Consider the following 26,842-nt stretch of genomic DNA (forward strand, 5'->3'; position numbering starts at 1 on the left):
TGTATGAGAGAGAGAGACAGAGACAGAGAGAGAGACAGAGAGAGAGAGAGAGAGAGAGAGAGAGAGAGAGAGAGAGAGAGAGAGAGGGAGAGACAGACAGAGAACTCAAAAAAGTGGAAATCAGGTAGATAAAATGTTGAGACACATCCCTGGGACAGCAAGATCCAGCATACCAAGACTACCGAGAAGAGGGTAAAGAATGAAATATAGAGATTAGAGTGGAATGTCTCACTTCTTTAGGATTCTAAGGTGGACAGACCACCATTTTTATGGCTTGTTGGCTAGGTAAGCGACTAAAGTATCATCTTCATTTTATGTAAAAGTGTCAGAGACATGTTTAATGTCTTATCGTAAGTGACATAGCTAGCCTAGGTCAGAGGCAAGACTCAAAGTCGTATCTTCTCATCCTGGGTTTCGAACTCTTTCCCTCAATCCATCCTGTTAAGCAAATAATATGGGGACAGAGAAACAACCAGCATGAATTGAACTAGACTTTGTCCAAGGAGTTGTTTCATGGGGGTGGATCCCTCCTTCCTTCCAAATTTTACTTCAAGTCTCTCTGCTTATGGATCTGTCCTACTATGAAGCATAACCACACCCGGGCTGCACCACCTGCAGATCCCACTTATTCATTCATTTTGGTGTGTATGTATGTATGTATGTATGTATGTATACATCTATCTATCTCCATCTAGCTCCTAAAGGTGGGATTAATCACTGCACATAACTGAATTTGTATTAAGTCCAATAACTCCCACTTCATTGTCTAACTAGGAATCCCTAGGTTTACACATTCATAGCTAGAATCAGAGAGCAGCTGTGGGGTGTAATGGATAGAGATGGTCTGGGAGTCAGAAATGCTCATCTCCCTGACTTCATATCTGGCCTCAGACACTTATTATTTATATCACCCTGGGCATGTCACTTAACCCTGTTTGCCTCAGTTCCTCATCTGTTAAATGATCTGGAGAAGAAAATGGCAAGCAGTTGCGGTATTTTTACCAAGAAAACCCCAAATAATGTCAGGAATAGTTAGACAGAGTGAAATGACTGAACAGCCTATGAAGTTGTACATGAGTTTGTAGAGGAGGCTCTGTGAGTATCCTTATAGATATAGTTGTGTATCTGTGGATATGAAAGTTTGTACATTTCTGGGGAAGGGTAAAAATGTATTTACTTATATTTATTTTCCCAGAGCTTAATCCAATGATTGACATATGGTAAAAACTGCTTTAAAATGTTTTGATTTTCATTCATACATTCATTTACTCATTTGTGCATAGAATATATCTTTCTGGATATCTCTGAATTTGTGTAGAAGAAACTCTGCATATGTCGATGTTCGGCTTAGTGATATACCCACACAAGTGTGCCCTTTCTCAGACTAGTCTCAGTGCCTGGGCTCCTCTCTGATCTATACCAGGTGAAATCTTATACCTCCATAAAGGGTCAATTCAAATGCCACCCCCTTCATGTAGCTTTCTTTTATTTCCACCACCAAAAGTGATCTAGACTTCTCACAAGGCTTTGTACTTCAAATGCATGCTTCCACATTACAACGCATATTTATGTCTTGTCCTAGTAGTGAGAACAAAAACTCATGAATGAATAACCATGATTACACTCAGCTCTGCATCAATGCAATGTCATTAGTAGGAACAGAACACACAGATTTTATTGTTAAATTAACAATGATGTATTTTCCAATGGCAATTGACAGTTTATACGGTATTTTACTCACAGCCATCCTGTGAGTAGTAAATTAATATGACAATTATTGAAGCACCTATTAAGCCCCAGGAGCTTTGAAGGTGTTATGCATATAAAGACAAAATAAAAGAGTCCCTACCCTCAAGAGGTTTAGTTCTAAGATGGTGGAGAGGTCGAATAGCATGTGTAAATATAAATGAATATAAAATATATACAAAAATTGGTATAAGGATGACATATGACAGGAAGTTTGTTCACGAGAGAACAGATATTCTAAAGGGCAAAAAATAAAAGGATAAAGAAAAGTGGGACAGGGACAGTAGAAGGATGGTGATGATATGAATGGTTTTAAGAGAGTTGTGGGTCGTTTACATGGAAAGGAGTTTTGGCTAGGGTAATAGTTTATTTTTTTATATTCCTCATTGTTAATATGGACTCTTCATTTAAAAAAATAATTTTTTATTTTTATTTTACAACATTAGATTCCACAAGGTTTTGAGCTCCAAATTTTCACACACACTCCTCTCCCCTCTTCACTAAGGTAGCCTATAATCTGATATAAGTTCTACATATACCCTCACATTAAACATACTCAAGTTGTAAAGAAGAATTATAACCAATGGAATGAACAATGAGGAATAAGAAGCAAAACTAAACAAAACAAAAAAAGAGAGAGAGGTCACGTTGTTTGCTTCAATTTGCATTCAGACTCTGTTATTTTTTCACTGGATGTGGACTGCTTTTTCCATTTAGAATCCTTTGTAGTTTTCTTATAACATTGTTGTGCTGAGAAGAGCCCAGTCTAACAAAGTTAGTCATCACATATAGGATATGTCTGTAATTGTGCAGGTTTCTCCTCGTTCTGCTCTCCTCACTCAGCATCAGTTTATAAAAGTCTTTCCAGGTTATTATGAAGTCTGTCTGTTCCTCATTTCTTACAGCACAATAGTATTCCATTATATTCATATACCACAAGTTGTTCAGCCATTCCCCAATTGATGGGCATCCCCTTGATTTTAAATTCCTTGCCACCATAAAAAGAGCTGCTATCAATATTTTTGTACATATAAGTCCTTTTCCCACTTGTATGATCTCTTTGGGATACAACCCCCGGATTGGTATTGCTGGATCAAAGGGTATGCATATTTGTATAGCCCTTTGGGCATTGTTCCAAATAGCTCTCCAAAATGGTTGGATCAGATCAGAACTCCACCAGCAATGCATTAGTGTTCCAGTTTTCCCACATCTTCTTCAGCAACTATCATTTTCCTGCATTGTCATGTCAGCCAGTGAGATGGGGTACCTCAGATTTTTTTTCTGATTTGCATTTCTCTCATCAATACTAATTTAGAGCATTTTTTCATACGATTATAAATATATTGCATTTCTTCCTCTGAAAACTGTATGACAATATTTTTCTAAGTAGATTCATTAAATTTTTATTAGTCACTGTAGAAGATATAGATAGAGTATATCAAAAAGTCAGATGTCCAGTACCTCATCCTGCCTTATGTTTAAAGCAGAGGAGGTAAATTACTAAGGTCACACAGATAATAGAAGTACTTCATCCAGGTATGTTTCACGCAGGTCACATTTAAAAAATGAATAGATTCTCTCCTTTGGGTAACTCAGGAGAGTCTTTTCCTCCCTTCTTGGATTGGTAATCAACATCATGTGAGATGGCTTGCAGGATGTATATCACAGTTCCTGGTCATTTAATGAAGATAGGGGTTAGTGGAGTCCTTGAGTAATGTAAGTAATAATATTCTACTTTTATTTTTGTGAAAGTTGAGGCCAATGAAGGAAAGTTAATTGTCTTGGTAGCAAGGTTAGTCAGTGTCAGTTCTTAATAGCTCTAAATAGTTCTTTGCACTTTCACAAAGCTAGTTTTAGTGTGACCTATATAAATGAAAAGTGACCACTCTGCATGCAGTAGTAATGACATTTATAGAGGAATAAGGGTATATTTATGTTCACACATGCAAATATCTGGAAATGAGTGTAAATTAGAATTATTTGCAGAATTTGCAGTATGTAAATATGTGTATAGAATAGGTTTATTTACTATTATGTTGTTATATGTTTAGGAGATTTTCATGAGGCTAGAAAAAGTATGTGCATGTTTAAAGAGAGATCATTTAAAGGGAATGATTTGAGATAGTATTATATTATACATTTCTAAATTACTGAGGATTTTGTCTACCACTTCTCTGACAATATTTAAACTGTACAAATGAACATGGGAGCCAGTGTCCCATAGATTAAAGTCTTTTGTTTTCCTTTATTTTATTCTATTTTAATTTGTAGAATAAAAAAAAAGTATTTCCATAATGGTACAAAAAAAACATGACTGCACATGAAACTGCAAATCTACTATGCACAACTTACAATTTCTTTCAAATATACAAAATTATGGTTCTTTTTTTCCCCTTTTTTTCCTTCCCTCCCCTCCTCCTGCCCTAGAGATGTCCACTGCTAGGTATAAATAAGGTTTGTATATGTACACACATAAACACATACACACCTATGTGTGTGTATAATTATTTTATGCATCTATTTTCTCTGCATGCAGAGAGCATCTTTCTTTATTTGCCCTTTACAATTAATTTGGGAATTTATGAGTGAAAATAACTTATTTGCTCAAAGCTGTGCTTAAAACAATATTGCTATTACAGTATACAATGTTCTCTTGGTTCTGTTCTTTTCATTCTTCAATATTGTGTGTGTCTTTCCATGGTTTTTCCACTAAAATCATTGATTTTATTATTTCTTATAAAGTAGCAGTATTCCATCAAAATCACATACCACAACTTGTTCAGCCATTCTCCAAATGATGGGCATCCCAGATATTTCCACTTCTGTATCACAACAAAGAAAGCTGCTATAAACATTTTAGAACATATACATTCTTTTCCTTTATCCGTAATCATCTTTGGAAATAGAACAAGTAGTGTTATTGCTGGGTCAAATGGTAGTTTAATAACTCTTTGGACATAATTCCTGATTGCTCTCCAAATGCCTACATCAGTTCACAATTCCACCAACAATGAATTAGTGTCCCAATTTTTCCACATTCCCTCCAACATTTGCCACTTTCCCCTTCTAATCATTTTAGCTAATCTGGTAGGTGTGAAGTGATATCTCAAAGTTGTTTCAATTTGCATTTCTCTAATCAAAAGTGTTTTGAAATGTTTTTCATATGACTAAAATTGTCTCAATTTCTTCATTATAAAATTTCATCTTCATGTCCTTTGACCATTTTTAAAATCAGGGAAATACTTGCATTCTTATAGATTTGATAAAATTCTTTATACATTTTAGATATGAGACCTTTCTCTGAGGACATCTATTATGTTTTCCTGACTTTTCTGCTTTCCTTCTTATCTTGGCTGCATTTGTTTGATTTGCACAAAAACTTTTAAAATTTAACAAAATCAAACTTAACTTTTCTCTCAAACCTTTTGTTTATTCATAAACTGAAAATCCACTAAAAAGTCTGATAAGTAATATGTTCTATGTTTTTTTCTAATTTTCTTGTACAAAACTTCTCTATATCTAGGTCATGTATTCATTTTGAACTCATATAAGATATTGGTCTCTCTCCAGTTTCTGTCATAGTGATTTCCAGTTTTCCCAATTATTTTTTACCTAAAAATGAAGTCTTATTTATTATTGACTCTTAGGAATATTCTTTTTTTTTTCTATTTGCATCATCTTTTTTTTTTCAGACAAACAAGCTAAAACCTATAATGTGAATTACCATACTTGAGATCCTTAAGGAGGTAAGGGGTAAATCAGGGTGAAAAAAAAAAAATCTCTCACTGTCCCATTCTGCCCTGAATTAAATGTACATTTCTGCCTAGCCCAAAGGAAAATGTTTCTTCACTTCTGGAACTACCTCTAAAGGAGATTAAATCCCCTGCTGGTGATATCATGCTTACTCAGAATGCCTCTCACATCAATCATCACAGTTTTTTGCTGACGGGTATACCAGGAATGCCAGAGAAGAACCGCTGGATGGCATTCCCACTGGGACTCCTCTACACCCTCACTCTTCTTGGCAATGGAACCATCTTATCCATTATCAAGATGGATAGCAGTCTCCATGAGCCAATGTACTATTTCCTCTCCATCTTGGCACTGACTGATGTGGGTCTCTCCATGTCCACACTGCCCACTATGCTCAGCATTTTCTGGTTCAATGCTCCTGAAATCCCTTTTGATGCCTGCATCACTCAGATGTTTTTTATACATGGATTTGGAGGAGTAGAATCTGGAGTGCTGATGTCCATGGCCTTTGATCGCTTTGTAGCTATCAGAGATCCATTGCGTTATGCTTCCATCCTCACCTCTGGGGTCATTAGAAAGATTGGAGCATCTGTCATTGTCCGTGCCATCTGTGTGGTCTTCCCTGTGCCCTTTCTAATCAAGCGACTGCCTTTCTGCCACTCTAATGTCCTCTCTCACTCTTACTGTCTCCACCAGGATGCCATGAGACTCGCATGTGCTAGCACACGTGTCAATATTCTTTATGGCCTTATTATTGTCATTTGTACTCTGGGGTTGGATGCCCTTATTATTCTTTTCTCTTATGTGCTCATCTTGAAGACTGTGCTGGGCATTGCCTCATGGTCTGAGAGGCTCAAGGCCTTCAATACCTGCTTCTCTCATATCTGTGCTGTGCTGCTCTTCTATGTACCCCTCATTGGTGTCACCATGATCCACCGCTTCGGAAAGCACCTGTCACCCATTGTGCACACACTGATGGCCAATGTGTATCTGCTACTCCCACCTGTACTTAATCCTATCATCTACAGCATAAAGACTAAGCAGATCCGTAAGAGGATGGTCCAAGCATTCTTCAGGAGAAAAAGAAGGGCTTAGTGGATACTTGGCCTGTGAAGGATTTGTGTGATAATCACCAATAGGGTGGCCAACTGGGAGCTATGGAAGACAATAACCATTTATGTCATGCCAACTGTGTTCCGGGCACTGTACTAAGAACTATACAAATATCCTAGATGATTCTTACAGCACCCCTGCATGGTTTGTGCTATTATATCTATTTTGAAATTGAAGAAAATAAAACAAACAAGGTAAAGGGCTTGCCCAGTTTCACAGCTAGTAAGGATCTAAAGTCAAATTTTTATTCAAGTCTTCCTGATTCTGGGGAAGTACTCTGTTCACTGTGCCATCTAGTGGCCCTTAACTAAATCTAGTGAATAGAAGCCCCTGGATTGTCTGGAGTCAGGGGTGGGGAACCTGTGACCTTTGTAGCCTCAAGGCCCTTTAGGTCTTGAAGTGCAGCTCTTTGACTGAATCCAAACCTTATAGAACAAATCCCCTTAATAAAAGATTTTTTTTTTGTAAAGTTTGGATTTAGTCAAGGGTCCATACTTATATTACCAATGAGAGACCCACAGAAACTGCTATGAATATGTAGTCCCATTTTCAGGTTTGAATCACAAGACATCACAGACTGTCTTCTTTGAAAAGAAAACCAAGATATTTATTTACATACCAGAAAGGCAAATCCACCATGCTAATAAAAAGTTGGTACACATTACCAATGCTGGGAGCACCGCTATCCCCAAGACTTCCTTTAGTCAGGCCTTCCTGCAGAAAAGCTCCCCTAGGCAAAATTCATCCTTCTCTCACTCACACTAGCTGCTCTGCCTGAGCTCTGCCTCACTTTCCTCAGCTCTCTCTACCTCTCTCCCAGCTCTCTCTTCCTGCTCCACCATTCCTACTCCACCCTTTGGCAAGCTCCTCCCACCACAGGCTTATGTGACTCAGAATTAAAGCAGGTCACCTATTAATGGATGGGAAAGATCTTCCCATCCCCATTAACATCACAATACTTGAGGTCCTACAAATTCCCATGTGGTCTCAAGGATATAGGTTCAACACTCTTGTTAGTCTGATCTATTAAAGGACAATGAGCACAGATTGCTACCAAAATTTAGGAAGCATTATATTTTATCCTGATATCACTGAATTTACATATCTTCATTTCTATAAAGATCTTCGACATACATGGCTCCATGTGATTTCCATAATTTCTAAATTCTTACAGTTGAAAAATTGTTATCTAATCATATAGGTCAACTGATGCCTGACATATAAATCCTGTCAGCCATATCCCTGAGAGGGATAATCCAGTCTGTTTTTGAAGAACCCCAATAACCCTGTGAAGCAAACAGAACAAGGATTATTATTATAAATTTATAAATGAACAAATCCAAAAACAGAGAAGTAAAGTGATTTGTCAAAGGTCATGCTTCTAGTAAGTGAAAGAGCTAGGATTTACATTAAAATAATCTGACTCCACATATATAAATAGAAGTATATAGTATAAGTATAAAAATATAGGATAAGCATATATACCATATTGAAATGCTCCAATGAACTGATTTTTCTATTGTTGACATACATACATATATACATATACATACACTCATGCATGTATATATAGTTATATACATAACATATGAATATGTATGTATATGCACACACATATAGTGTGTATACATATATATTAATCTATATATATGCACATAGGTATGTGTGATGTATGAGATATATAGAGAGATGTGCAAAGATAGGTACATATACAAAATATACATTCAGATACATATGTGCACATTAAGTTGGAGATGAACATCAGGGGGACCTTCTGTATTCCTTGATCCATTAATAAACTGCACATTTGAATTACTACTGATGCAGGGAATGCTGTTTGAGTTGAGAGTTAAAAAACCTGTGTTTAAATGCTGGTATTGCTTCTCTTATATAAACTGGGGAAAACACTTTGGGTACTATGTTCCTCAGTCTATACGACAAAAGAGCAAACTAGATGGTCTCTAAAGTGCTTTCAGCTCAAACTCCCATGAAATAATGATCTGACTTGTAAACCACTTGTTATAAATTTCATTTGGCATGTTGGTCAAGTGCATGTTTTGCTGAGAAGACACCAATGTGCATTGCTAGAGAATGTTTGTCATCTAAGATATTTGATTAACTACAAGGATCAAGAATGGATAGAATTGTTCAACTTCCCCCAAAAAAGCAGAACTATGAGCAAAGTATGAAAGTGTGACAGTAACAAATAGAAGATTGCAACTTCCATATAAAATAAAACTTCTTAACTATTGCAGCTGCCCTAAAGTGGAATGGCTTGCCTTAAGAGATAGTGTCGTACTCATTACTGAAGGTGTTCAAAGAGAGACTGGAAAATCCCGTGTTGAAAATTGTCCAGGACTTGTTAATTAATTGGGAAAAGGGCTAAGAAATAAAGAAGAGTCAAAGACACCTCCGAAGTTCAAATGTTCTTGACTGGAGGGAAAGTTGGATGTTTAGGTTTTAGGAGACACATGAGGGATATGCCAGGATTCTGTTGTTCTAAAAAGATAGCAGGGGTGAGGTAGAAAATGTTTAATAACCTTCTTTCAAAAAACACTAAACACACTATTAAGTTTAATCTCCAGTATTAAAATTGTGCCCATCATTCCCTTAAGCCTAGACAATAAATAAAATTAAGCTGTAGTTTTTATGGCTTCCTGATTTCCAAGGTATAAATGTTCACACTGAAAATTTCAAAATAGGTTCTTGAAAGTCAAATTGAGATGGCTCCAAACATATCCCCAAGAATGAAGGTGAAATATGTAGGCAGCAATAGATACAGGGCTGAAGTGCTCAAGGGACTTTTGATGTAGCCTGACAGCATTATAAAAGTTCTAAAATTCTAGGGTAGTAACAAAGTAAGTAGATGGCTTGAGCTACCCAGCAATAAAGGTTAATAGAATGGGAGTGACAGCAGGCCAAGAGGGAAAAGGACTTTAAGGATAAAGGAAGAGGAATTGAAGTGTCTGAGGATAAAGCAAGAACTAGATGCAAATAAAAGTGAGCCCAAAACTGGCTATTCCATAAATCCTATCTCAACATTTCCAGCCTGCTTGACCTTCCATATTTTCCTGTGTATATACGTTGTATCCCCTAGAAAAATGTAAAGTGCTTGAGACTGTTTCTCATTTTTATCATTGAATCCTCAGAACACTCTACAGTTCCTTAACATAGTGTGCCCTTAAAAATTTCTTGTTGATAAATAGAATTAAATTATGACTCTCATACCGTGAAATTCTATAGCATTCTTCCTTTGATTTCTTTTTTTTCTCTAATTGCTAGTGCTAACATTTCTAGAACCAGATTGAATAAGAGGGGTGATAGTGGACACCCTTGTTTCACCCCTGATCTTATGGGAAATGCTTCTAGCTTCTCCCCATTACACATAATGCTTGCTGATGGCTTTAAATAGATGCTACCTATTATTTTAAGGAAGGCTCCATTTATTCCTATACTTTCTAATGTTTTTAATAGGAATGGGTGTTGTATTTTGTCAAAAGCCTTTTCTGCATCTATTGAGATGATCATGTGGTTTCTGCTAGTTTTATTGTTGATATGATCAATTATACTGATGGTTTTCCTAATATTAAACAAGTACCATTCACAGAAACATTCCACCTTGGTTTCCTTGACTCTAACTAATCTAATGTTGGTATCCTCTTTTTTTCTAACTAGGATATTAAGAGGGAAGCAGGTGGGAGGGGCTCCTTCCCAGTTACTTTTTAGACTATATGTTCTTTGAAGTCTTTTCCAGATTTGAGATTCTTTGATTGAGTAGACATTTAAAGAGGTTCTGCAGTTATTCAAATAAGTCTGGGGACATAGTAGATATTCACTACAAACCAGTATGAAATAAAGCTTTTTAAAAGTTGACTCTTCCATTTATCAGATCATGCTTACTGCTTTGCTGCCATTAAAAGGATTATCTGAAATAGGTAGAGAAGGTACCCTGTCTTGAGTAAATGAGCTTTATTTTGAAAGGCTTGACCATAGTTCTCAATAATGAGGAAATGGACTTCCTGATACTTTGTCCTCCTATGCTCCTATGTGAAAAGAAAACATTAATCCATTCATTTCATGCCTTCCTCCACAAAGCATATTCATTCGAGGTGGCAATATTCTCTCTCTCTCTCTCTCTCTCTCTCTCTCTCTCTCTCTCTCTCTCTTTGTCTCCGTCTCTGTCTCTGTCTGTCTCTCTGTCTGTCTCTGTCTCTCTGTCTCTCTGTCTGTCTCTGTCTGTCTCTGTCTCTGTCTGTCTCTGTCTCTGTCTGTCTCTGTCTCTCTCTGTCTCTGTCTCTCTGTCTCTGTCTCTCTCTCTCTGTCTGTCTGTCTCTCTCTCTCTCTCTCTCTCTCTCTCTCTCTCTCTCTCTCTGTCTCTGTCTCTCTCTGTCTGTCTCTCTGTAATGCATTCCTACCTCACTTCTATCTCTTAAAAAATATTTCTTATATCTTTCAAAGGTCAGTTCAGGTGCTAACTTATACAAAGTACACTAGGTATTAACACAAAGCCTTGTCCTACCACTTACCTTTCATTCATTTTGTATGTACTTCTATAAGTGAACATATTGCTTTCCCCACCCATAGAATATAAACTCATTGAGGGCAAGGAAAGTTTGGTTTTGTTTTTCTTTGTACCCACAGTAACTAACATAGTGAGTTGTTACAGAGAGCAATTAATAAATGCTTTTGAAATATTGTTTATTGATCCCCACCATTCTCAGTAGACATAACTAAATATGTGATAAAAAGTAATAAAAACTTTACTCTTGATAGTCTTAATTGGTGTTTATAAGAGTGGAAATCTCTCTTCTCATATCTTTAGCATAGATGGTCCTCAACCTGCATAGTGATCTTTGTCTGGGAAAATATCTGGAAAAAATTTCCTTCACATCTCCTTGGTCTTCACAGTGTATAATATGGGATTTAGACTCTGGGGAGCAAGCAAGTAGGTGGTGGCCTGATTCAGAGGGCATAGATGCTTCATAAAACAATAAATAAAAGAAATGCCAATGAGTGGCACATGGAAGATGAGAACAGCAAAGATATGGGAAACACGGGTGTTGAGTGCTTTTAGTTGACCATCTCCAGAGGTAATTGACAATACTGCATGCAGGATAAATGCACAGGAAAGGAGGAAAGAGAGTTAAACTGAAACTTTGGTGATAATAACAGCAATAAGACCATAAAGCCTATTGATACAGGTGTTGGCACAGGCAAAGTGCACTGCATCCTGGTGGAGACAAAAGAAATGGGAAAGGAAATTGGAACAGTAGAAGGGGAGCCACTTGATGAGAAAGGGCAAAGGGCATACCACACAGACAGCCCTGTGAGGATAGCTGCCCCTATTCTACAGACTACACCCCTGCTAAGGATGATGCCATACCTCAATGGGTTCTGTATGGCTACAACTCACTCAAAGTTCATGACCACCACACTCAATGTTGAGAAAGTGTGAATTAAATACATCTGGACCAGATCAATGTCAAAGATGACAACTCAATAGCCAAGCAGAAGATTTCTAGCAAGCAAGTATAAAGCCAATCACAAGCAGTTCTCCTGAGGATGGCTGCAGTGAGCAACATTAAGGATCTAATACCATAGGATTGTAAACTCTGCATATTTTTCAGCAATAAACTAAAGGAAAACATTTAAGAAACTAAAGCATAACATTCACAGAAATATTACATAACAACTTATTACTAAGGTAAGCACATAGTCTTAAACAAAACATATCATTCAGTAAGTCACAGTCTAGAGTACTCAAGAAAAGTCTTCTTTATCTTGACTGGAGGCTGGTTTCCAATTCATCCTTAAGCCAGTCATCCTTAAGGGGTAGCAGAGAGTACAAAAAGCATCCACACACAAGTCACAATAAGTCACAATATCATCAGTCAATGAAGAGTACCCAAGTAAAGTCCTCTTTCTTCTTAACTTGAGGCTGACTTCCAAACCCCAAGCCTCTTCTTCCATGGGCTGACCAGATCTTGCCTGGATTCATAGGTAAGCAGCTTTCCCCTCCTGTTTCATAACTCAGCTTATGGGACAGTTCTTTAAAGTTTCTAGGAAGACAAAATTTAACAGAGATATGATAATATTTATACATATTGCCTTAACTAGCATCTCAATTCACTTTCTGTCTGACCAAGTAACACAGACCAATAGACAAAGCTTGTGTCTGAGAAATCAAACATAAATCTACAGTAAAGTCTCAGGACTTCTGTAAATAGCAGGGAATCCCTCTTTCAGGACTTCTGTAAACAGCAGTAAAATTCTCTTTCAGAGCTGTGTGTTTGCATATATACACATATTTGTGTATATTTACATATGTATCTGTGTGTATACAGAGATGTGTGTTTATGTATGTACACATACACACATATGTATATATGTGTGTACACACACATACACACAGCATTTTTTATTGTGATTTCAAATTAGAAACTGAGTTGGGGGTTGGACACCTATTGGAAAATAGCTAAAACAATTAGGATATTTGAATGTAATAGAATAGGTATGCTATAATAAAGTGGACAGTTTCAGAAAAAAAAATTGGGGAGATATCTATAAACTTATGCAAAGTAATGTGGGCAAAAATAGAAGAAAATAATTATACAATGGAAATAAAATTACAGGAAAAAACAGTTTTGAATGACTTGGGAACTCTGAGCAGTGCAATGGTAAATCATGAGCGAAGATGACTGAAGATTAAGCATTTCATTCATCTCTATTCATCTACTGCCAAATAAGGGATGACCTTTAAATACAGAATGAGACATACATTTTGCATGTAGACAATGTAGGATTATGTTTTGTTGAATTACGCATATTTCTTATGAAAATGTTATTATTTTTTATTATTTAACTGAGGGGGTGAAATGGAGGGGGTATATACAAACTCCTTATAATAAGAAATTAACTGATGTTTTAAAAAAAATCTACTGGATATCAAATATTCTAAGATTGAGTTAAACAGAGCAACAACAGATCAAATACTAATATTAATGATAGACAGTGTGGTGTAATGGGTAGATAGATGCTTCTAAATGTAAGAAGACCTCGATTCAGGTCTCACCTATGACATGTGTTGCCTGTGTAATCCTGGGCAAGTCACTTATCCTCAGTGCTGTAAAGCCAAATACGAGCAGCTATCCAAAGGATTACTGCTGTGAACAGCTTCAAGGTTCTGATTGCATAGTATAGTGAATTCTCTATTCAGTAATAAACTAAGACAAAATATTGATAGAAATCAAAATATAGCATACACAATGTTATGACATATGAACTTATCACTAAAGTGGCTACATAGTTTCCACCAATGTGACCACATAATTTTAAACAAAGTACAATCATTTAATAAGCTATTACCTCAATCATCCCTTTTTAAGGAACAAGCCTCTTTAAGGGACACAAAGTACAAAGGTCAATGTCCTCCAGCCCTAGATCACATTATCTTAATGCCTCAGTCAAAAAGTCATCTGTCTTCTTGATTGGAGATTAGTTTCCAATCATCTTTAACTCAATCATCCTTAAGGAGCAAGTCTCCTTAAGGAGCACAAAGTACAAAGGTCAAAGTTCTTCACCCCTAGGCCACAGTAAATCATGATCTTCTCAATCAGCATCAAGTACCCAAGGACAGCTCTTTTTCATTCTGACTCCAGGCTGGCTCTCAGATTCCATGACTTCTCTCCCATGGGTCCATCTAATACCTGAATCTACACAACTGTCACTTAGGTTCAAAGGTAGGCAGTTCTCAATTCCTTGTCCAGCTCCTTGTCCAGTTTCTCTCCCTGTTCATCCCCCTGTTCCATGTTGGAGGTCACAGTGTCCAGTCCATCTCAAGTCTTTTGCAGTTTCTGTTTCTAGGAAGACAAAGGTTAACAGAGCCACAATAACATACACACACATTGTTAACACCCTAATCAATTCACTGTCTGCCTATGAAATCAACAGAGACCCACAAACAAGGTCAGAGAAGTCAACACAAATGATCAGCATACAAATCAACACAGAGCCAAAACAAGGTCTGAGAGGTCAACACAAATCATCAATAAAGTCCAAGGACTTCCCAAACCCTCCTTCAGGATTTCTGTAAACAGAAAATGAGAAAATTCTCTTTCAGGGCTTCCAGTAAGTCCCAGGGCTTCTATACAAAGTATCACACACACACACACACACACACACACACACACACACACACACACAAATCAGAACAGACAGAAGAGACAAACAGAGTTGCAGGACACCACAAGTTTTCTCCTTCTCCACCCCAACACTTCCTTGTTAGTTCTTCTGTTCTTTCCCAGCTTGGGCTACTCCTTACACATGGTAATTTGCTCCTCCTTATTCCACCACTTCCTGTTGCATTAGCAACAGGGGTTCACAAGTTCTGGGGTTTACAAGTTGTGGGGTTCACAAGTTCTGTTTCTTATCAAAGATGTGACATAATCAGAGCAAGTTTCCAAGACATGTGAACTCAAACATGGTGCTAAATACTTCTTTGCTTGCCATTACAAGTGCCCAGGGCTACTCGCTAGGACTACAAGTTGCAGAGTAGGTGCCAAATTTTATTCATAGAGATACTTTCCTCATTTGGGATTTCCCCATACCAATAAAATCATAGGTCTAGTCCTTATGCCTCTCCATATCTAATATAAGATGGCATGCAAACTGATATGGGTCATACATATTCCTTAACATTAAACATATTTTCACAATAGTCAAATTGTAAAGAAGAATTATAACCAAAGGAACCATGAGAGAGAAGAAAAACAAAACAAAACAAAACAAAAAACAGAGAGCAAATAGTTTACTTCAATGTGCATTCAGACTTGAAATCAAAGGTATGCCCATCAATTGGGGAATGGCTAAACAAGTTGTGGTATGTGAATGTAATGGAATATTATTGTTCTATAAGAAATGAGGAGCATCAGGGGGATATATGGTCATTCAATGAAATAGAGGACTTTCAAGCATTTTTGATGAAAAAAACAGAGTTGAATAGAAAATCTGACATTCAAATATAAGAAGCAAGAGAAGCATGAGAAGGTAAACAGGGAAAAGAAATCATAAGAAACTTATCAAAGTTCAACTACTTACATTTTTACAAGGAAAAATGATAATTGCAACTTATGAAACTTTTCTCAGCATGAAAATAATTGAAGGGAATAGAAATGTATATGTGTGTATGCATGTATACACACACACATATATGTCTATATAGGAGGGCATATGGGTGTATGAATACATATGTGAGTATGTGTATAGATGGGCACAGGACCAGTTGAATAGGAAGGGACATTTAATAGGTGAAATTAAGAGGTGAGAGAAGAATAAAATGAGAGGAGATGGGGAGAGATAGAATGGGGTAAATTATCTCATATAGAAGAGGCAAGGGAAAACTGTTACAATGGAAGGGGAGAACAGGAAGGCAAAAGGGAATGAGTGAACATTATTCTCAATGAATTTGGCTTAGGGAGGGAATGACATATACACTAAATAGGGTATCTCACCCTACAGGAGAGCAGAGGGGAAAGGAATGAGAAGGGGGATGATGGAAGGGAGGGCAGACTAGAGGGGAGGGAATTTAGAAGCACCCACTTTTGAAAAGGGGCAGGATCAAAGTAAAGAATAGAACAAGTGGGGGTGGGATGGGATGGAGGGAAATATAGTCAGTCTTTCACAATACGCCCACTATGGAAATGTCTTGCATAGCTACACATGTACAACATATATTAAATTGCTTGTCTTCCCAGTAAGGGTGGGTGATGAGGGAGATAGGGAAAGAATCTGGAATTCAAAGGTTTAAAATCAAATGTTTAAAAAAATATATATGTATAATTATTATTAATATCATTATTATTTTACATGTAACTGGGAAATAAGATATACAGGCACTGGGGCATAGAAATCCACCATGCCCTACTGGAAAGTTGGAGGGGGTATAGCGGAAGATGTAGGAGAGAGCAGATTGAGGGAGGGAATATCCTGTGGGATTGCTGTTTTGGGGTGGTGGGTAGGGGGAAAATGGGGAGAAAATTTGTAAGTCAAAATCTTGAGGAAATGAATGATGTAAACTACAAAAAAAAAAAGAAAAGAAAGAAATGAAGAGCAGATGTACTCCATTCCAGTATCTTTAAGGAGAAAATCCCAAATATGATTCACAAAGAGGCACACAGCTGAAAACACTAAACAACAACAACAAAGTTTTCAGATACCTTTGTTACCCTTGAGAAGATCTCTAACTTTAAAAACTGAATGTAATCACAGCTCAGGCTTCAACTGAATTACAGGGACAACATGGTATAGTGGAAAGAGCCTTCGCTTTGAGTAATAGGAGTTTGGTTCCAAACCCATATCTCAAATTAATTATCTGTGTGACCAACAAAGATTACTTAATCTCCCTGTTCACCAGTTTCTTCATGTGTAGTAGTTACATCATGGAGATATACATCCAAGATAAGGGCTTAGAAATGATGAGACATTGTGCTCAGCCCAAGGTCTCTGGGGAAATAATCTAGAGTACCTGATTATATGGAAAGGTAGCATCAGAGACTACAGATCCCAGTCTTTTATTCTCTAAAAGTCTCATGAATTGAAGGAAACTCCTAAGTTTATAGTTCTTGGGAATCTTCTGGACCCCTATGTAATACATCAGGGTTTCTTTAGCAAGCCTCCTAGCCTTTTGTAACTATAGGAAAACCACTGACAACATTTTCCTTGAGCTCTTTCAGAAGATTTGAGTGACGGTCATCTGGTCCTAGTCTGCATTTAGTTTGACCATTTAAGAGTTAGCACAGCCTAGGTTTTAATCGAAATGGAACTTGTACCTCTGTAATGATGACTTTGAAAGAAACCTAGAAAACAGAAATATCTTTGTTTTATCAGTAACGAAAACAATGTGTCTTGTATGTCATACTCTCTGACATTGTTAAGCTCTTCCTTTCAACTGAGTAACCTCCTTCCCACATCTCTCAAATCTAAAACCAGCAACTGAGTTATTCTGCAATGAATTTAAGCATCATTTGCTTCTTGGCTATAGAGGCTACGGCAAAGCATCCATTGGCTCTTTAGCTGTATGTTTTCTAGTTAATTTTACTATAGATAGACCTGTATGAGGATCTCACAGAAAACATGAAAGTTATGCCACCAGTGTTAGTGGAGGGAATGCCTGCTCTAAAGAAATTTTGATATTTTGAAATATTTCAAAATATCTAAGTGGTTGTTTGGTTCTACTTTATGGACTGACTAGCTGTTTCTTGGTTGATTGTCCTGTTTTCAAAAACATGCTTTGGTCCTACACAAACTTAACTGTGCCACTCAGCCAGATTTCCTTTTTAAGTAATGCTTTCTTTTACTTTCTTTACTATGAAGTTCTTCTAGTAAGGATTCTTACTGATGTTCTCCAGGTTTCCTTAGGGTAAATTTAAGAGATCAGAATAAAAAAGTATTCTTACGAATTACTTTTTTATTTCTAGAAAGAAAATATAATATTGGGTCATGAGAGTCAGACATGACTGAAATAACTGAACAACAGTGCTTTAAGGTTTTGAAGCACTTTACACATATTGCCTTATTTGATCTACAAAATAACCCTGAGAGGTAGATGCCATTCTGGTTCCCATTTTACAGATGAGAAAACTGAGGCAAATAGAGATTAAGTGACTTACACAGAGTTACCTAAATACAAAGTGTCTGGGTTCTTATTAGACTTTGTATCTTCCGGACTCAACTTCCAGCTCTCTATCCATTGTATCAACTAATGACCTTTAGCAATCACTAAATTAATATTTTTCACATTTTATCAAGTTGGGATATATGCAGATATGACATAAAGCATAATTAAGAGACAAAGAATAAATACATAGAGGTAATATGAACATGTGCATTATGTACAAATCAGGGGAAAGGATATTTTCCCGGTGGTATATATGTTCATTTGATGAGAAAATATAAGATACCAACATAGGGAGAAGATTATTGGTTGAGTATAAAACTATTTTGAATCATCTGAGATTCCATTAATGATTCAGCATATAGATGAGTCTCCTTTTCTATCTCCATAGCTCTTACATATACCAGAAGGATAAATTTCCATAAAGAAATTCCCATTTTGTTTAATTGTGATCTAGGGAATCATCAGGGACCCCTAGAGATTCAGGGCAGCCCATGGGATTTCAAATGACAGCATAATAGCTCAAAAATCATCTGCTTGTAAAGGAAGAGGTGGAATTTATCACAGTAGAAGAAAGGCAGGTAAGAATAACAGAAAAAGAGCACAGTACAGAGTGAGGAATGAGTAGCATGCAGTAGGGAAAGGGGATGATGAAGAAGCACCCAGGAATGTGAAAGAAATTCACTGGAGAAAGGATCAGAGAGGTGAGGGACTACGGGAATAGAAAAGTGAGGTTGGTGAAAACATACATCATGATGATTTTAGTTTCATTTTCAACTACAAACACATGTACAAATTATATAGGCAAAAGTGGATGAACAGAGAAGGAAAAGGGAGGACTTAGAAATCAAGAAAAAGAAAAGCTTAGAGTGCAATAAAAATGGACAGCCATTCTGTGAGCAAAGATCTGAGTTTCTAAAAAATGACTATTTAGAATATTCTCTTTATTCTAAAGATATTTCAGCTTACCCTAATCCAGCAAGAATTAGGTTGGATATTTATTAGGCTTAGTGAGCAGAATATTCTTCTTTGGACATCAGACAAGGTAATGAACAATCAAATTGACACCTAGATGACTGTTGCCTTTCTCTTCCTCTCAGTGTCTTAAGAATTGGAACAAATAAACATACGTACAAGACTATGTTCTTATCTAGGTCAACAACTCAAGTCAAACCCTTTAAAAATGTTGACTATTCACTCTTTGACTAGCAAGCAAATAGTGAGTATAACAAATTGCGTTGAATGGGCTAATAGCTTCTAATAAACAGTTAATTTAAAAAGTTCATTAGTTTGAGAAAAAAATGACATCAAGGCTCCATTTTACTATATTGCTTAGAGGCTGATGAGCTTAGATCTAGCCAGTTCAGGATTAATAACTATGAAATGTAAACAAATTGATGAAATTTAATTGAATTAAAGAAGCAAAGGGATTGAAAACTTGAGAAGAATGGAGAAACTAGTGAAATATTTACTCCAACCTGGCTCTCTCTTCTTTCTTCCATTCACCCCCAACAATTTATTTTCCAACAGAAAAATGACTTCCTGATGTGATTTGCCAAGAAAATGTACAGGGTGTGAGTGTGTCTGTGTGTGTGTGTGTGTGTGTGTGTGTGTGTGTGTGTGCGAGAGAAAGAGAGAGAGAGAGAGAGAGAGAGAGAGAGAGAGAGAGAGAGAGAGAGAGAGAGAGAAAGAGACAGAGACAGACAGAGACAGAGACAGAGACAGAAAAAGACAGAGACAGAGACAGAGATGGAGACAGAGAAACAGAGAGAGAAATAACTCTAAAAAGTGGAAATCAGGTAGAAAGTATGGTGAGACACATCCCTGGGACAGCCATATCCAGCATGTGAAGACTACTGAGAAGAGTATAAAGAATGAAATATAGAGATTAGGGTGGAAGGTCTCACATCTTTAGGATTCTAAGGTGGACAAACCACCATTTTTATAGGCTTCTGTTTAGGTAAGTGACTGAAGTATCATCTTCATTTTACATAAAAGTGTCAGAGAAAAGTTTAATGCCTAATCCCAAGTCACATAGCTAGCCTAGCTGAGAGACAGGATTCAAAGTCATATCTTCATTTCCTGTGTTTAGAACTCTTTCTCTCAATCCATCCTCTTAAGCTAATTATATGGGGACAGAGAAACAACCAGCATGAATGGAACTAGACATTTTCCAAGGAGTTGTTTCATGGGGGTAGATGCTTCCTTCCTTCCAAATTTTACTTCAAGTTTCTCTGCTTATAGATCTGTCCTATTATGAAAGCACATAACCACACCCAGGTTGCACCACCTGCAGATCCCACTTATTCATTCATCTTGTATGTATGCATTCATGAATGTATGTATGTATATATATATATATATATATGTACACATATATCTATCTCTAGCTCCTTAAGGTGGGATTGATCACTGCACATAAGTGAATTTGTATGAAGTCCAATAACTCCCACTTCATTGTCTAATTAGGAATCCCTAGGTTTACACATTCATAGCTAGAATCAGAGAGCAGCTGTGGGGTGTAATGGATAGAGATGGTCTGGGAGTCAGAAATGCTCATCTCCCTGACTTCATATCTGGCCTCAGACACTTATTATTTATATCACCCTGGGCATGTCACTTAACCCTGTTTGCCTCAGTTCCTCATCTGTTAAATGATCTGGAGAAGAAAATGGCAAGCAGTTGCGGTATTTTTACCAAGAAAACCCCAAATAATGTCAGGAATAGTCAGAAATGAGTGAAATGACTGAACAGCCTGTGTAGTTGTACATGAGTTTGTAGAGGAGACTCTGTGAGTATCCTTATAGATATAGTTGTGTATCTGGGTTTGTGAAAGTTTGTACATTTCTGTGGAAGGGTAAAGATGTTTTTACTTATATTTATTTTCTCAGAGCTTAATACAGTGATCGACATATGGTAAGTACTGCTTTAAAATGTTTTGATTTTCATTCATGCATTCATTTACTCATTTGTGCATAAAATATATCTATCTGGATATCTCTGAATTTGTGTAGAAGAAACTCTGCATATGTTGATGTTTGGCTTAGTGATATACCCACACAAGTGTGCCCTTTCTCAGACTAGTCTCAGTGCCTGGGCTCCTCTCTGATCTATACCAGGTGAAATCTTATCCTTCCCTAAAGTGTCAACTCAAATGCCACCCCCTCCTTGTAGCTTTCTTTGATTGCCACCACCAAAAGTGATCTAGACTTCTCACAAGACTTTGTACTTCAAATGCATGCTTCCACATTACAACGCATATTTATGTCTTGTCCTAGTAGTGAAAATAAAAACTCATGAATGAATAACCATGATTACACTCAGCTCTGCATCAATGCAATGTCATTAGTAGGAACAGAACACCCATATTTCATTATTAAATTAACAATAATGTGCTTTCTAGTGGCAATTGACAGTTTATAAGGTATTTTTCTCACAGCCATCCTGTGAGTAGTAACTTAATATGACACTTATTGAAGCATCTATTAAGCAAAAGGCACTGTGAAGGTGCTATGTATATAAAGACAAAATGAAAGAGTCCCTACCCTCAAGAAGCTTAGTTCTAAGATGGTGGAGAGGTCGAGTAGCATGTGTAAATATAAATGAATATAAAATATATACAAAAATTGGTATGAGGATGACATGCGACAGGAAGGTTGTTCATGAGAGAACAGATATGCTACAGGACAAAAAATAGAAGGGTAAAGAAAAATGGGACATGAACAGTAGAAGGATGGGGATGATATGAATTGTTTTAAGAGAGTTGTGAGTGGTTTACATGGAAAGGAGTTTTGGCTAGGGTAATAATTTTCTTTTTTTTATATTCATCATTGTTAATATGATTTTTTAAAATATTTACTGTTAGCTTACAACATTCAATTCCACAATTTTTATGGTACAAATTTTCACACACCCCTGTCCTCCTCTTTTCTCCCCCCATGGCAGCATGCAATCCAATATAAATTCTACTTATACCTTCACATTAAACTGTGCTCAATTTAAAAAGAAGAATTCTAATCAATGGAGTGAACAATGAGGAAGAAGAAACAAAACAAAAAGAGAGCAAGTAGTTTGCTCTAATCTGCATTCAGACTCTGCTATTCTGCCTCTGAATGTGGATAGCCTTTTCCATTATGTGTCTTTGAAGTTGTCTTATAACATTTTATTCCTGAGAAGAGCCGAGTCTAACAAAATTAGTCACCACAGATAGGATATGTCTATAATTGTGCACAATGTTCTCCAGGTTCAGCTCTCCTCACTTAGCATCAGTTTATAATAGTCTCTCCAGATTATTATGAAGTCTGTCTGCTCCTCATTTCTTATAGCACAAGAGTATTCCATTACATTCATATACCACAAGTTGTTCAGCCATTCCCCAATTGATGGACATCCCCTTGATTTGCAATTCTTTTCTACACAAAAAGGGTTGCTATTTTTGTATATACATCCCCTTTCCCCACTTGTATGATCTCTTTGGGATATAACCCTAGACATGGTATTGCTGGATCAATGGGAAAGCATATTTTTATAGCCCTTTGGGTGTTGTTCCAAATTATTCTCCAGAATGGTTGGATCAGATCACAACTCCACCAACAATCCATTAGTGTTCCAGTGTTCCCTCATCTTCTTTAGCATTTATCATCTTCTTCCTTTGTCATGTTAGCCAGTGAGATGTGGTACCAAGAGCTGTCTTGATTTGCGTTTCTCTATCAATAGTGATTTAGAACATTTTTTTTCATATGATTATACGTATCTTTAATTTCTTCCTCTGAAAATTGTATGACAACATTTTTCTAAGTAAATTCAGTGTTAGGTTACCAATCCTTTCAAACAATTAAAACTTATTTTTCTAATAAAATAAATTTAATTGATATGATTTATTTTCAACTTGCCCAAATTTTTTTCATGCATTTTCATCCCAAAATATTACACCGTATATCAAAGAATAGTTTAAAGAAAAGAAATATTAATCAATAAAATGGATCAATATACCTAACAAATTTGAAAATATATACAATTCTTTGGACCCTCCTGAGAATGCAAAGGAAATTAGTGAAGTGTCTGCTCATATCTTTTCATTAGCTCCACACTTTTTTTTATTTTGCAAGAGAGAATTTCAACTTTTATAGTAGTGATTCACATTGCTGTGATCATTGTGTATATTGTTTTCCTGCTCATGATTACTTGAAAAAAATATTATTTTGTTATCAGTCTCTTTAGAAGAGATAGATAAGCTATATCAAAAAGTCAGATGTCCAGTACCTCATCCTGCCTTATGTTCAAAGCAAAGGAGGTAGATTACTAAGGTCACACTGATAAAAGAGATACTCCATCAAGGTAAGTTTTGCCCAGGCCACTCTTAAATAATGAATAGTGCCAGTAACTCAGGAAAGTCTTTCTGTCCCTTTTTGGACTGGTAATCAGTATGGTGTGAGATGAGTAGCAGGGAATATGTAACAGTTCCTGTTTATATAATGAAGATAAGAGTTAACAGAGTCCTGGAGTAATTATGTAATACTATCCCAATTTTATTTATGTGAAAATTGAGAATAGTGAAAGGAAGCTAATTGTCTTGGTAACAAGGTTAGTCAGTCAGTTCCTAATAGCTCTAAATATTTCTTTCCACTTTCACAAAGCTAGTTTTAGTGTGACATATACATATGAAAACAGACCACTTTCTATGCAAGAGGAAAGACATTTGTAGAGGAAAAGGGCTTTCTTATGCTCACACATGCAAATATCTGAAAATGAGTGCATATTTGAATTATTTACATTAATTACAATATGTATATAGTCTCTGTTTATCTACTATTATGTTTCTATATGCTTAGGAGATTTTCATGAGTCCAGGGAAAATGGGTATGTTTATAAAGAGCGCATTTAAAGGGAATGATTATTTGAGGTAATACTATGATGATACACTTCTAAATTACTGGGGATTTTCTCTATTGCCTTTACCACTTCTCTGACAATATTTAAACTGGACAAATGAAAATGGGAGTCAGTGTCCCATAGACTAAAGTCTTTTGTTTTCCTTTATTTTATTGTATTTTAATTTATGGAATAAAAAAAAAAAACAATTTCCATTGCCCAAAGTCACATGAGCAGTGTGTGTGTGTGTGTGTGTGTGTGTGTGTGTGCGTGTGTGTGTGTGTGTGTGTGTGTGTGTGTTCAGTGTCTGAGGCCAGATTTTAACTCAGGTCCTCCTGATTCCAGGGCTGGTGCTCTATTCACTGTGCCACCTAGCTGCCCCAAATTACAATACTTTAGATCTCCAAGGAGGTAGGGGGTAAAGTCAGGGTGGAAAAAAACCTTTATTGCTACCCCATTTTGACCTGAATTAAACATGTATTTCTACCTAGCCCATAAGAGAATATTTCTTCACTTCTGGAACTACCTTCTAACCAGACTAAAGCCCCTGCTGGTGATACCATGCTTGCTCTGAATGCCTCTCACATCAGTCATCACAGTTTTTTGCTGACAGGTATACCAGGAATGCCAGAGAAAAACTCCTGGATGGCATTTCCCCTGGGACTCCTCTACACCCTCACTCTTCTTGGCAATGGAACCATCTTATCCATTATCAAGATGGATAGCAGCCTTCATGAGCCAATGTATTATTTCCTCTCCATCTTGGCACTGACTGATGTGGGTCTCTGTGTGTCCACCCTTCCCACTATGCTCAGCATTTTCTGGTTCAATGCTCCTGAAATCCCTTTTGATGACTGTGTCACCCAGATGTTCTTTATACATGTATTTGGAATCATGGAATCTGGAGTGTTGGTGTCCATGGCCTTTGATCGCTTTGTAGCTATCAGAGATCCATTGCGTTATGCTTCCATCCTCACCTCTGGGGTCATTGGTAAGATTGGAGTAGCTGTCCTTGTCCGTGCCGTCTTTGTGGTCTTCCCTGTGCCCTTTCTAATCAAGCGACTGCCTTTCTGTAACTCTAATGTTCTCTCCCATTCTTACTGCCTTCACCAGGATATCATGAGACTTGCTTGTGCTAGTACTCGTGTCAATAGTCTTTATGGCCTTATTGTTGTAATTTGTACTCTGGGGTTGGATGTTCTGATCATTCTCTTCTCTTATATGCTCATATTGAAGACTGTGCTTGGCATTGCCTCATGGACTGAAAGACTCAAGGCTTTCAATACCTGCTTCTCTCACATCTGTGCTTTGTTGCTCTTATACATACCCTTCATTGGTGCCACCATGATCCATCGCTTTGGAAAGCACTTGTCACCCATTGTTCACACTCTGATGGCCAATGTGTATCTGCTACTCCCACCTGTACTTAACCCCATCATTTATAGCATAAAAACTAAGCAGATCCGTAAGAGAATAATCCAGGTATTCTTTAGAAAAAAGGGCAGGGCTTAGTGGATGCTTGTGATTGGAGGAAGTGAAGCTATAATCACCAAATAGAGGGTGCAAAAGGGGCAGGGAAGGCAATAATCATTTATACCATGCCTACTATGTGCTAGGCACTGTGCTAAATGCTTTACAAATATCACATCTGACGATCCTCACAGCATCCCTGAAAAGTGGGTGCTGTTATGATATCCATTTTACAGCTGAAGAAAATAAAACTTAAGTGACTTACTCAGTGTCACACATCTAGCAAAAGTTTGAGATCAGATTTCAATTGAAGTCTTTCTGATTCCAGGCCAAATACTCTATGTGTCATCTACTTGCCCCTAGCTATTTCTAGTAAATAGTGCTGAAACCATTGAGTTTTCTTGACCACTGGATAAAAAGTGGTGATATAGATTGCCATCAGAATTTAGGATGCATTATATGTCATCCCGATATCATAACATTTACATATCATTTCATAATTATAAAGAACTTTCCCTCATACATGCTTCCATGTGATTTCCATAGATTTGTCGATTCCTGCAATTGAAAGGGTTATTATCTATTTATCTAGGTTAACTGCTGCTCAAAGCATACATCCTGTCAACAATACCCCTGAAAAGGATAACCTGATATGTGCTTGAAAAACCCCAATAACCTTGTGAAATAGACAGAATGGGTATTCCAATTTCATAAATGAGCAAATTGAGAAAGTGAAAAGGAAAGTGACTCAAATTTCTAGTAAGTGGAAGGGTTGGAATTTACATAAAAATATTTTGACTCCATATAAATTATGCTTATGTATACCATATTTAAATGTCCCTATAAACATTTTTCTATTAAAGGTAGTATGCATGTATCTATGTGTATGTATTAATACACATGCAAATTTCTATATGAATGTACATCTATGTTCATATACGCATGCATGTGTTATGTATAATATATTTGTATGCATGTGAATGTAGGCAAATATGTGTACATACCCTATATGTTCCCATGTATGTATACCAAGTTGGAGGTGAACATCATGACTACCCTGTATATTCTTTGTTGAATTAATTAACCATGAATTATTTGAACTATTACTGATGCAGGTTATGCTTACTCAATTTGGAGTCAAAAGACTTGTGTCTGAATCCTAGTTTTATTTCTTATAACTTCTATATTTTTGGGCAAGTTTTTGAACCCTATATTCCC

General features: G+C 36.8%; 2 protein-coding genes and 2 pseudogenes across 2 annotated transcripts; 2 read left to right on the plus strand and 2 right to left on the minus strand.

Annotated features, from left to right (window-relative positions):
* LOC138177732 (olfactory receptor 51H1-like) overlaps positions 1–4,533 on the minus strand; it is an 11,120-nt pseudogene extending 6,587 nt beyond the window's left edge.
* Positions 4,534–5,643: 1,110 nt separating this feature from the next.
* Positions 5,644–6,594, plus strand: LOC138177733 (olfactory receptor 51H1-like). Its single transcript, XM_069108943.1, has one exon. The coding sequence runs from the start codon at positions 5,644–5,646 to the stop codon at positions 6,592–6,594; it is 951 nt and encodes a 316-aa protein (XP_068965044.1).
* Positions 6,595–11,497: 4,903 nt separating this feature from the next.
* LOC138177734 (olfactory receptor 51H1-like) lies at positions 11,498–24,717 on the minus strand (annotated as a pseudogene).
* Positions 24,716–25,666, plus strand: LOC138177735 (olfactory receptor 51H1-like). The gene has a single exon (XM_069108944.1). It carries the CDS (start codon positions 24,716–24,718, stop codon positions 25,664–25,666), a length of 951 nt encoding a protein of 316 aa, XP_068965045.1.
* The last annotated feature ends 1,176 nt before the right edge of the window (positions 25,667–26,842 follow it).

Source organism: Petaurus breviceps, unplaced genomic scaffold (genome assembly GCF_028583685.1).
Source record: "Petaurus breviceps papuanus isolate PSGF00001 unplaced genomic scaffold, PetGlider_PUasm1.0 90444, whole genome shotgun sequence".
Taxonomy (NCBI): domain Eukaryota; kingdom Metazoa; phylum Chordata; class Mammalia; order Diprotodontia; family Petauridae; genus Petaurus; species Petaurus breviceps.